This window comes from Marmota marmota, unplaced genomic scaffold (genome assembly GCF_001458135.2).
Source record: "Marmota marmota marmota unplaced genomic scaffold, marMar, whole genome shotgun sequence".
NCBI lineage: Eukaryota > Metazoa > Chordata > Mammalia > Rodentia > Sciuridae > Marmota > Marmota marmota.
The window spans coordinates 789,677-801,964 of NW_026000185.1; the positions used below are offsets into that span (position 1 = coordinate 789,677).

General features: G+C 58.2%; 1 protein-coding gene and 1 long non-coding RNA gene across 4 annotated transcripts in view; both read left to right on the forward strand.

Moving 5' to 3' along the window:
* Window positions 1–12,288, forward strand: part of Tvp23a (trans-golgi network vesicle protein 23 homolog A) — a 35,937-nt gene that overhangs the window by 17,190 nt on the left and 6,459 nt on the right. The window contains exons 2-4 of the mRNA XM_048790049.1: window positions 214–293; window positions 5,117–5,190; window positions 5,300–5,493. Of these exons, the coding sequence (XP_048646006.1) occupies window positions 214–293; window positions 5,117–5,190; window positions 5,300–5,493 (348 nt within the window). The remainder of the gene's footprint in view (window positions 1–213; window positions 294–5,116; window positions 5,191–5,299; window positions 5,494–12,288) is intronic.
* On the forward strand, window positions 300–3,661 carry LOC125612296. 3 transcript variants are annotated; one of them, XR_007342592.1, is made up of 4 exons: window positions 300–683; window positions 1,909–1,994; window positions 2,421–2,664; window positions 3,144–3,661. It is a non-coding gene; the product is annotated as an uncharacterized LOC125612296 (long non-coding RNA). The 3 variants fall into 3 exon arrangements; XR_007342590.1 differs by having other exon boundaries at window positions 2,421–3,661; XR_007342591.1 differs by lacking the exon at window positions 1,909–1,994 and having other exon boundaries at window positions 2,421–3,661.

Consider the following 12,288-nt stretch of genomic DNA (forward strand, 5'->3'; position numbering starts at 1 on the left):
GGCGGCGGGAGCGCAGGCGGAGGCCGGGAGGAGCGGGGAGGCACCAACCCCAGCGCCTAAGGCTGCGCTGGGCCCGTGAGCAGGAGGCAGCAGGAGGCCTCAGGTCTCCAAGGAATCGCTGGGGAACCAAAGAGGCGCGCAGAGACCAGCCCCGGGGTGCGGAACCGGTGGTGGTTAGTGGGGCCTGCCCTCCATCTGCCCTGATGTCCCCAGACCCTGGTAGATGATACCGAGGACGTGTCCCTGGACTTTGGCAATGAAGAGGAGTTGGCCTTTAGGAAAGCCAAGATCAGGTATGTTGGGACTGGGCTCTGGGCACGCAGGCGCCAAAGCCGCAGATTCATCCATCCGCCCGTCCATCCATCTACCACCATCCCTCCATCCATTCCAAATATCCCTGAACCTACTGTGGGCCAGGGGACAGACTGTGGACAGATGAGACCATCCCTGACCCCCGGAGCCTGCAGTGTGGGACAGGTGTGTGCTGACATGGAACGGTCAGTCTGACAAAGAGATTAACGAGGTAATTATAGGATGTGAGAGGGTCGGGAAGGAGAGCCACAGGGCAAGTTCTGAGGAGGTGGCCTTTGAGCTGAGACCTGGATGAAGAGGAGCAGTCAGCGTTGGGGACTCTGGAGGAAGAGAAGGGAGGAGAGGGCAAAGGCCCGAGGCTGTGGCAGAAGGTCAGGGAGACAGCACCGGGGCCACCAGGCAGTGGAGGGGGCAGTGGAGGGGGGCGGGGGGCAGGAGGCTGTACCAGCAGGAGGGCTTGACTTTTCTTCCAGTCCCTGCTCAGCTCTGGCCAGACAGACTTGGCCTGGGTTAGGTCACACCCGCCTGTCCCAGGCAGTAGGACCAGGGAAATGCCCCATGAACATGGCTGCGCACAGCCAAGCACCTGCTGCATCTAGAAATATTCACAGCCTAGAGGCAGGGGCCCTGGTATCCCAATGCCATTCTTCTTCATCATCATCTTTATTATTATTTAATTTTTGGAGCACTGGGCATTGAACCCAGGGCCCTACGCATGCCAGGAGGGTGCTCTACCACTGAGCTACACCTCTATGCCCAATACCATTCCTTTCAAAATCTTTTTTTTTTTAACATTCAGTTCTCTGATTTAGATCCAATAACCCCAGAATAGAATAGACTCCATCAGTTTCCTATAGTAACTAACACATTCTCCCAAACAAGTTGGCTTAAAACATCAGAAGTCGGTCCTCTTGTAGCTCTCGAGGCCAGAGGTCCACGCGCAGGTTTTCTGGGCTGAAACCAACGTGTCGGCAGGGTCCGTCCGACCGCTTCGGAGGCACTGGGCCGGGGGGCGGGGGGGGAACCTACTCCTTGCCTTTTCCAGCTCTTGGTGGCTGTGGGCATTTGTGGGGCCACCTTTACCTGACCTACTCCTCTGTGTGTGCCTATGGTCTCTCTGTACCTCTCTCCAAAAAGGAGATTACTGGTGGCTTTGAAGCCCACCAGGCCAATCTAGGATCCTCTCAAGATCCCTAAATAAATAGGCCCACAGTCCCTTTTGCCATATAAGGCTACGTTCCAGAGATTAGGACCTACTTACTCGGGGGGGGGGGGGGGTGTTACTCATCTGACTGTGACGACCAGTGATTTGAAGAATGGCCCAGTAAGAGAGCTAGAATTCTGGTAAAGAAACTTACCGGATAGCTAAGCTCACGTGTTCAGTTTTCGGTGAGAATCTCCCGTGGGCCTGACTGGGTTGGTGGCTGGAGACGAGGGTCCTGCCTTACGGAGCTGTAAGTTCGGGGCAGGGTTGCTTGACCTCAACATACCTGTCATTTGGGGCCAGATCCTTCTCTGTCGTGGGAATCGTCCCGGGCATTGCAGGACGTTTTAGCGTCCCTGGGCATGGTTCCATCCCTGGCCTCTACTCACCAGATCCAGGAGCATCCAGTAAATTCTGCAGACCCCCAAGTGTCCTCTGGGAAGCGCCTCCACTTAAAAGCCACGGTGTGGGGCGGGGGGTAAGCACCCAGGCTGCCGCAACTCGCAACTCGGAGCTTTAACCGCTTGATGAGCAGAAGCTGGGGCCGTTATCCTGCTGGAGGGGGCGGTGACAGCTGAGCTGGGACCTGAAGCATGGGGGCCCTTAAGGGGTCAGGGAAGGTGGCTGTCCGTGCAGAGGCCTGGAGGTGAGACCGTGAGTTTGGGGTGGTAAGGGTGGTTCCCTGTGGCTCCAGACCAGAGGCGCTGGCTAGTGGCCGGGTCCAGACCCCTAAGGGCTGACAAGACAAGTTCTAGGACGTCTCTGTTCACTAGAACTTCTGGCAGGATGGACATGTGCTCTATTTGCACTCTCTGGTATGGGGCCACTCCATGCCTGTGGCATTGAGCATTAAAACGGCCTCGTGTGACCAAGGGGCAGAACACTTGATTTTATTTCCCTTTAGTTAATTGAAATGTGAACGGCCACACGAGGCTGCGTGTCGGACGGTGTGGTTCTCCAGCTCCGCCATCAAGACGGCTGTGGGCAGGGCAGGGATGTGGGCAGGCCCGCAGGATGGAGGACAGGCTGGGAGCTTGGGCCAGGGCTCCGGTAGGGGTGGTGGACAGAAGAGGCCCGGAGGGAGAATCAGCCTGCCCTGGTCAGGGTGACACTCGAGCTTCTGATCCGGTGACCCGGAGGAGACAAAGGTGTGGACCCCAGAGTGGTCCTTCTGTTAGGTTGTGGTGGAACACTCTAGTGGCCAGGCTCAGTGGGCAGCTGGCGGAGGGGACAGGAGCCGGAGGAGTCCTCAGTCAGAGATCTGGGAGGCAGCAGCCCACAATCTGTGTGTCTGGGCGCCTCCAACCCAGAGTCCTCTGTGTCCCAGCGCATCCCTGGGGGTGGCCCTGGACTGACAACCAGACTCCCAGGGGACATACATTTAAAAAGAGCTCCGCAGTTGGTTCTTAGATGAGGAGATCCTGAAAACAAGCAGCCAGATAGTAGCAAACCATTTGAAACCCTTTGAACACTATTATCTAATTTTTTATGTGTGTCATTTTGGAAAAAGGATCAAACTTTAATTGGAATAGCAAAATACAAGAAAGTTAAGCCCCCCTAGTCCAGAGTGAGAACCGCTGTTGCAAATCCCTGTTGAACTTTCGATTCCTGTTGACTTTGGAGGCAGGTGGTGGAAGGAAGTTCTCAGCCCAGCCCAGGAGTCTAGTGCACGCCTTCCCTCACCAGCTTCGGGCTTTGTGATTTGGGACAGGTCCCGTTGCCTGGCCTTGACCTGTTTGTACCCCCCGACCTCACCACGTGGTTGCTGTGGAGTTGATCTGGTGAGGTGAGCAGGTGCCGGGCTGAGCCTGGAGACAGAGAGGTGCTCCCTGCCTCCTCCTCCGGGGTCTGCGTCAGGGAGGTGCCGTGCTGTGCTGGGGGGTCCCTGGGTCCGAGGAGGATGTGATTCTGCAGCACAGCTGGGCAGGCAGAGGACACACCAGCCCTGCTCCGAGTGTTTCCCCCAGAGGGAATTTTATTTCTTTTGTTTTGTTTTTACTTTTTATCGTGATTTTTAAAACGACAAATTTACCGTCTCGATTCCTTTGCGTTGTGCAGTTGGTGGTGTTAGGTATCGTTGCAATGTTGTCATCTTGTAAAACTGAACCTCTGCGCCTATTAAACAACCCTCCCTTTCCCTCCCCACCCTGGCCACCGTTCCTGCTGCCTCTGACTTTGATGACTGCAGTCACCTCAGGAAAGTGGGATCCCTCTCACAGCCCTTGAGCCGTGTTGTAGCACCTGTGGGAGTTTCCTTCCTCTGACGGCTGACTCAGGTCCCTTTGTGCGCATGCGGTGCGCTTTGTTAGTGATTCAGAGACCCAGCAGTGAGACTGCCCGGGGGGGTCGGGGGGGGGGNGGGGGGGGGGGGGGGGGGGGGGGGGGGGGGGGGGGGGGGGGGGGGGGGGGGGGGGGGGGGGGGGGGGGGGGGGGGGGGGGGGGGGGGGGGGGGGGGGGGGGGGGGGGGGGGGGGGGGGGGGGGGGGGGGGGGGGGGGGGGGGGGGGGGGGGGGGGGGGGGGGGGGGGGGGGGGGGGGGGGGGGGGGGGGGGGGGGGGGGGGGGGGGGGGGGGGGGGGGGGGGGGGGGGGGGGGGGGGGGGGGGGGGGGGGGGGGGGGGGGGGGGGGGGGGGGGGGGGGGGGGGGGGGGGGGGGGGGGGGGGGGGGGGGGGGGGGGGGGGGGGGGGGGGGGGGGGGGGGGGGGGGGGGGGGGGGGGGGGGGGGGGGGGGGGGGGGGGGGGGGGGGGGGGGGGGGGGGGGGGGGGGGGGGGGGGGGGGGGGGGGGGGGGGGGGGGGGGGGGGGGGGGGGGGGGGGGGGGGGGGGGGGGGGGGGGGGGGGGGGGGGGGGGGGGGGGGGGGGGGGGGGGGGGGGGGGGGGGGGGGGGGGGGGGGGGGGGGGGGGGGGGGGGGGGGGGGGGGGGGGGGGGGGGGGGGGGGGGGGGGGGGGGGGGGGGGGGGGGGGGGGGGGGGGGGGGGGGGGGGGGGGGGGGGGGGGGGGGGGGGGGGGGGGGGGGGGGGGGGGGGGGGGGGGGGGGGGGGGGGGGGGGGGGGGGGGGGGGGGGGGGGGGGGGGGGGGGGGGGGGGGGGGGGGGGGGGGGGGGGGGGGGGGGGGGGGGGGGGGGGGGGGGGGGGGGGGGGGGGGGGGGGGGGGGGGGGGGGGGGGGGGGGGGGGGGGGGGGGGGGGGGGGGGGGGGGGGGGGGGGGGGGGGGGGGGGGGGGGGGGGGGGGGGGGGGGGGGGGGGGGGGGGGGGGGGGGGGGGGGGGGGGGTGTGTGTGTGACACTTCCAGTTTTAATTCTTTGAGGGACCCAGGGCAGTTGTCCTAGCAGTGAACAGCCTCCCGGTCCCCCCACATCCTGCTGACACGTATCTTCTGGGTTTGGGTGGTCGCCATCCTGGTGGGTGTGTGGCGACTCGCTGTGGTTGAGATGGCATTTCCCTGTGGCTGGGGACGTGCAGCTGGGTGGCCCTCTCCGTATCTGGTGCTCCTTTGTGGACTGTCTTTGGGGAAATGTCCGCCCAAGTCTGTGGCCCGTCTTTGACTGAGGTATTTCATTCCTGGCTGTTGAGTTCTTGATACATTCCAGTCATCAACGCTCATCAGACAGGTGATGGCAACCACTTCCCGCATTCCAGAGGTCACTCTCGGGGCGCAGCCTTCGATGACGCGAGGTTCAGGTGGGCTGTGGCCGTTTATCTATCCTGTCCCTTGCTGTCTGTTTTGGTGACATGTCCGTGTGTGTGTCTGCCTGAAACACATCACACATCACAGATCCACTCTCGTTAGTCTGCAGATCAGTGTGCTATTTGTCACACTCAAGATCGGGCAACGGTCACCACCACCTAGTTCTGGGATTTTCTTCATCACTCCAGATGGAAATCCTTTACCCGTTGAGCAGAAACTTCCCATTTCCCCTGCCCTACGCCCTGGAAACCACCGTTGCACTTTCTGTCCCTGTGAATGTGCCTGTTTTGGATATTTTATACAAATGAAATCTGTATTAGTTAGGGTTTTCCAGAGAAAGAGAACCAACCAGAAAATTCTGTTTATTCCAGTCATACATTATGATTAAAATAATATGTAAAAATGACATTAGTACAATTAGTATACTAACATAGTACATACAATTATATATCATTTATCATTATTATTATAATTATATATCTAATTATTATCAATTTATCACATATTATGTGTTATTATGTATCATTTTGTCATCACATACTAACTACACAATAGTTATGTATCTAAGTTATTATACTAACATGTGCTACCTGTGATGTATGCTTATGTACACACAGAGACTGATCCTGAGAGGTCTGCTTAGGAGCGTATGGGGCTGAGGAGGCCATGGTCTTTCACAAGCCGGAGGCCGGGGAAGCTGCTGCTGGTCCCACCCCAAGCCTGAAGGCCTGAGAGCCGGGAGCCCCAGCCCGAGTGCCAAGGCGTGTTCAGGGACCCCCTACACTGGGGGACAGGATGTGGTTTTCTCAGTCTGTCATTCAGACTCCAGTCTCTTCTGGAAACATCCTCAGAGGCCCACCCAGAAGTCACGCCGTCCAGCTTCTGGGTCACCCCTCGCCCAGTGACATTGACAGAACTGTAGGACATGTGTCACCTAGCACCCTGCACCCCAGGATCGGGGTGTTCAGCAGCATCTCGTTCCTTCTCTGGTGAAGTGACCTCCCTGTGGTCGCAGGCCCTGTCTGTCCACTCACACTAGATGAGTTGGGTTCTTTCTGCTTTTGGGGGATGAGCTTTGCTCTGGGGACAGGAGACACGGGGCTTCCATCTTTCGCGTCCCCTGGGGAGGACTTCCGATTCTCCTGGGCAGATGAGGAGTGTAGAAGTGCCCCTGCTCTCGAGCAGCTTCCCAGCCTTGTCACTGTTGACCCGGGGCGGGGGCAGATGCCTCTTTATCATGGGCGCAGACTGGGCAGCACGTTTAGCAGCGTCCTTGGCCTCTGCCCACCGGATTTCAGAAGTACCCATCCCCCAGTGATGGAAATCAGCGCATCTCCAGATACGGTCAACGTCTCTGATGACAAAATCGACCCTGGGTGGGAATGATCCTCTCTGTGTCTGGGATTTGGATGTGGATAAGTTGTGTTCTTAACACCTCTATGTGTGACATTGAGTCTAGAGAGGCTGGCGGGAGGGCAAGGAAGGAGACGGGGCAGGTGACATCTTGGTGGCTGGTCATTCTCAGAAATCAACACAAGTGGCTGGGCGCAGTGGCACACGCCTGTAACCCCAGAGGCTCATGAGGCTGAGGCAGGAGGATCGCGAGTTCAAAGCCAGCCTCAACAATGGTGAGGGCTAAGCTACTCAGGGAGACCCTGTCTCTAAATAAAATACAAAATAGGGCTGGGATGTGGCTCAGAGGTTGAGTGCCCCTGAGTTCAGTCCCTGGTACCCACCCACACACACACAAAAAAACAACACAAGCGCCTCTCCAGTGAGCACACGCGGCCAAGCGCCTCTCCAGTGAGCACACGCGGCCAAGCACTCTCCAGTGAGCACACACGGCATGCTCCAACACGCTGAGCAGAATGACAACTCTGTTTTTTTGTTGTGATTCAGGAGCTCTGTTTGCTCACTGAGGACTCTAAAGACCCCTGTCCCCTGTGCCTTTGGGGAATGTTGTCCCTGGCTCTCCAAAGTTATTTTAAAATATAAAGACATGACACATAAGCAGTTCCCACCAAGAGCTGTTTGATTTTAAGGAAGGTTCATGATTACCAAGGAAAATAACCCACAGAATCAGGGAACTAGACAGATTTCAGTTCTCTTTGATCCGAGCACAACATCACAAATTCTGAAATTAACTCTTCCATCTACAACAGCTCCACTTCCTCTTATTTCTATTCCTTATTCACATGAATTGAATTGCATAAGCTCTGCTGGCAATCACTGAAGGGCAGTTTCTGCTAAATTGTGACCCACATAATCCGGAACGCCCTTGGGGACAAGGAGGGGACATTGGCTGATTCCTGGGTGCTTGTTTGGATAGCAGCTCGACTGCGTGGACCTGGACTAGCTAACCCACTCACCCCTTTATTCCAGGGTTCAGCTGGCAGTTAGGCCTGGGTCACCCCTCACTGGGGACGGTTCCTCGCACTGTAGCACATTTAGCACCATCCTGGCCCTCGTCCAGTAGCGCCAGTAGACACTCCCCAGGTGACAGCAGGAGCACCTCCAGGCGCTGCAGGGCATCCCGGCCACACCCTCTTCAGAACCGCTGCTGCCTTCTCTTCTCAATTCATTTATTTCCATTAAATCAGCAAAAATTTCATGCCCTCTGTGTGCCAGGCACCGACCGCGAAGGGGACACAGCGCAGCAGGCGGCGGGGTCTCTGCCCTCGTGGAGCGGATGTTTCAACCTGTTCCTCTGGATCTGGAGCATCCTTTTATTCTAGAAAGCAGGAATACTTTTAAAATGTCACAGGCTGTTCTAGGAGGACACGGAAGCCGGTTTAGGGGACTCCCACAGGACAGGTTGTGGCAGGGACTGAATGTGCGCCGATGACTTCACTCAGTTTTCCACCAACAATGGCCTTGTGCCCAAGACCTCGAGCATCCTCCGGTGTGCGGCTCGGTGATGGCTCTTGGGAGGTGGGGGCGTGGGGACAAACTCCATGCTAACTATTTGCACCCCTGAGCAGGTGCCCCCCGACTCCAGAATACTGAAGTGTGAGGAAGGACAGGATGTCTCCATCTTGCAGACGGGGAAACGGGAGCTCCCAGGACCAGGACCCAAGTTGATATTTGGTGTCTTCAGAACCTGCCAGATTCTGGAAGAATCTAATAATGCTTCAGGTGAAAAGGCACATGAGTGGGTGAATTCTGCTTCCTGTTTGCAGTACAGAAAACTAAAAAATCACCCCCACTCAGAGGAGGTGGGAGCAAGGACCAGCTTCTACCTCCCTGAGGTGCCGCCTGCCCTTAGGGCCTCGCTGCTGCTGACCCCCGCTGCAGGCTTCTGAAGGTCAGTCCTGGGCCCTCTGCTCTGTTCTCTTTCCTGAGTCCCCTGTTTTAAAGAGGTGGGGGACGGCAGCTGCCCCCAGGGTCTCCTCCCCTTGCCCTGAGCACTCTGCCTGTCCAAACCACCCAACAAACACAGCGTGCACATACAGGGTCCCAGCCCTTCCACGTGAGTGTCCACAGAGCTAATGCTGGGTGACGGGCGGGCCCCTGAGCCGCTGCAGGTGACCAGCGCTGTCCTCTCACTTGGGGCCTCAAGGTCGGGAATTGAAGCAGCTTAGCTGGGGGCTGTGGCTCGGGTCTCAGGGGGTCGCAGTTAGGGGCTCTGCCGTCATCCAAAGGCTCCGCTGGGTTGGGGGGAGCTATTCCAAGATGGCATCATCCAAAGGCTCCGCGGTTGGCTGGAGGCCTCAGTTCCGGCCAGATGGGCCTCTCGGCGAGGCTGCTCGCAGCATGCCAGCTGGACTCCACCCAGGCGCACAAGGGACAGAGCCACAGAGAGACTGAGAAAGAAGCTGCTGTGGTGACCCACCTCCCTGCACGTCTCTTCTGCTGTCCCTGTCAGCCATTCTCCACGCCTGTCTTTGGTTCTTTGGGCCCGTGTCTTTGGAAAACTCTGAGCTGTGGCTAATAGACAGGTTCAGAGGTCCAGCGGGGTCAGGGAGTGCCTGGAAGCCCCGACCTGGGCTGTGCCCGGGGGGACCCACAATGCCGCCTCTTCTGCAGCCTGCGCTGGAGGCGGGGACCCACCCTCGGGGCCCAGCCTGGGCTGAGCCCCCAGAGCCGGCTGAGCTGACCCTGGGCATTCTGATGCCGAGCAGACCTGCCCCGGCCGTCGGGATGTCTCTTTAAAAAGAAATAAAGAACAGAAACGAGGGGAAAACTGTGGCCACCAGAGGGAAGTCTGCTCTTTCAGTCACTTCCACACACAGACCTCTGCTGTGTGACCTTTGAACAGAAACAGCACACAGCCCTCGGCTCCTCCTGGACGTCCTGACAGCCCGGAACCCGCCCTTGTGGGCACAGGCAGGGAGCAGGGCACGGCTGGGCGGCGGAAGGAGAAGCAGACCCGCCAGGTGACTGGGTCCCCCTCCTTGCAGCACCGCCCTCAGCAGAGAAAGCACCTGAGCGTGAGTGGGCGTCTGCGCCCAAGAAATAAATAGCAGCCGGGGCCCATTTTTAACAGCGGGGAAACATGGGTCTAAGAAAAGACTTCCAGGAAGGGCATCACCTGCCGTCTCTGCCTTCCCTTCTCAAAAACCTTCACAACTGAGTCCAACATCGAGTCGAGTGGCCTCGGCCACACCACATGTGACCGCACGTGACCGCGGGTTGGGCATGGCCTGGGTATTTTATCTCCCAAGAGGGTCAGACAGACATAGGTGGCAAATGTCACCCTCCCATTTCACAGAGGGGTGACCCGAGGCGTAAAGAGCTTCCTACCCTGTGTGGGGCTGAGGCCAGCAGCAGTGGAGCGGGCACTGGACCCACCTCAGGAACCTCACCGCACCAGCTGCCCAGGACGGGAGGGTGGGTATTTGTGCCCCATGGGGGGGGGGTCTTTTCTCTCTCTCTCTTTCCTTTTTGCAGAGGAACTGTGAGCCCAGAAGAAAGGTAATTTTCCTCATTTATCTCGTTGTAATGACCAGTTGCTCAATTGGGGATTTTTAGGTCTGAATTTTTTGTTTTCCACCACTTATGGGCCACCGAGGCACCAGAATACCTGCCCCTACCCCCCCGGGGGCTTGGTCTGCTCCTTGCCTCAAGGCAAAGCCAAGGCCACTTCTGATTCTTTCTCTTCTTATTTTTATTTTTATAGTTCAAATTTACATAAAAGTACAGAGAACAGAGCCTGATGTTCCAGTGCCCAGGCTGGGTCATTATCAGGGGGTGGACGCCTCTCACCCCATTCCGTCCCCTGCCCCTGCTTCTCCATCATTCCAGATCCTACCCGCCTCTCAGCCGCCGCTCTTACCAGCAGAGTAGACTGGAAGGGACGATGACGCATGTGTCCCTGAGACTCGTGCCACACTGAACGGCAGAGTGCTCCCGAGGGCCTCGAGGGGACGGAACTGAAAACAGAGTGAGGAGTTCAAGATGGAGAAAATCCAGAGTGCAGTTTTCCAAGTGATTAAAAAATAAAGGACAACTCTAAGCGCTATCTGTGAGGTCATCGCTGCTGAAATCAGGATGACCCAGCCCCAGATCAAATGTGCTGTAGAAGCTGCTGGAAGACGGTGTCCGAGCCTCCGCATGAACGTTCCTGGGGCTTTCCCCAAGGTTTCAGTTCATTGGAATAAATGCTGACGTGCCCCGACCCGGTCCACTCTGTGTAGACACGGCGTCCACCCCACCTGTGCCCCTCACCTTACTGTAATCATTAGTTCTATTTTTAAGAGCAGTTTACAGAAAAACGGAGCGGAAAGCACAGTTCCCATGAGCCCCTCCCACCCCACCGCTGCCCCTGCTAGTCGCGTCTTGCATGAGCTGGGGACACGCGCTCCAACTGATGACCTATGGCCATTGATGAGCCGGAGTCCACGGTTCCCGTGAGGGTCCCTCCTTGGGTTGTGCGTCACTTGGGATTCGACAGGCGGGCACATCGGCCTCCTAAACCCCCCGTGTTCCACCTCTTTTCCCTCTCCCCACCCCTCAGAATCCTTGGTGACCACTGGTCTTTTTGCTGTCCCCAAGACGTGGGGAGAGTTGGGATCCCGCTGCACACGGCCTTCAGAATGGCTTCTCTTGCTTAGCCGTGAGCGCACGGTTCCTGGGGGCCTCGAGTTGACAACTCTGATGTCCCACATCCCACGTCTGTCCGTCGCTCCGTTTCTCTGTCTAAGGGCTTCTTAGGGGCCTCGGAGTTTGGGCGATTATGGATAAAGCCGCTGTAAACTGCGGACGTTGCTCTTTGTGTGGGCATAGTTTTGGACTCATTTGAATGAATGCTGAGGAGCTGCTGGTTCCTAGCACATGGATGATTTTTAGAGTGACTTGCAAAGATCTGTCTTTGGTTAGTGGCTTTAAACAGGAAACTTTTAAAAATCAAGGGGTAGCATACCTAAGGGCACTGATGCCTGAGTCACCCATGCATCTCCAGCACCCAGAGGTCCCCAGGCCCCTTCCTGGTCACGACCTGCCTCTTCTGCCCCCAGAGATGAGGTGTCCTGAGTTCTAGCACAACCCCTGGGTTTTGCCCCTCAGGCAACTCCCACACTACAGCTTTTAAAGGTGGGTTTTGGGGTCTGGAGGGAGTGTGTGGGGGGATAGTTACTTCATTTGGGTTGACTTGGATCAGGCAGAGCCTAATTTCATCATTTTATAGGTGAATATTTTCCTTTTTGCTGACCAATAAAACTATTTACCAAAAACAGGCCGGATGTGGGCCCTGGGTTGCAGTGTGTTGAACCTGGGGGAGAGCTGGGCTTTTCCCTTGTAAAGCTGATGTTGAGGCTGGGCGTGGTGGTGCTCAGCGGTGATCCCAGCAACTCAGGAGCCTGAGGCAGGAGGATGGCAAGTTTGAGGCCAGTCTGCACAACTGTGAGAACCTGTTTCAAAGTAAAAACTAAAAAGGGCTGGGATGTAGCTGAGTGGCAGAGCGGCCCTGGGCTAAGTCCCCTGTCCTGGGCGGGGAGATCACGTGAGGTCTCCCCCACATCTGAGTTGTGTGTCCCGCGCAGCTTCAGACCTCAGCCCTGTCTCCCAGGAGGAGGGCAGCGTGTCCAGGGCCCTGGGCTGTGAAGTGCATTTACAGTAGAGGAAACAAAGCCCAGCAGGGCCACCCCCCCCCC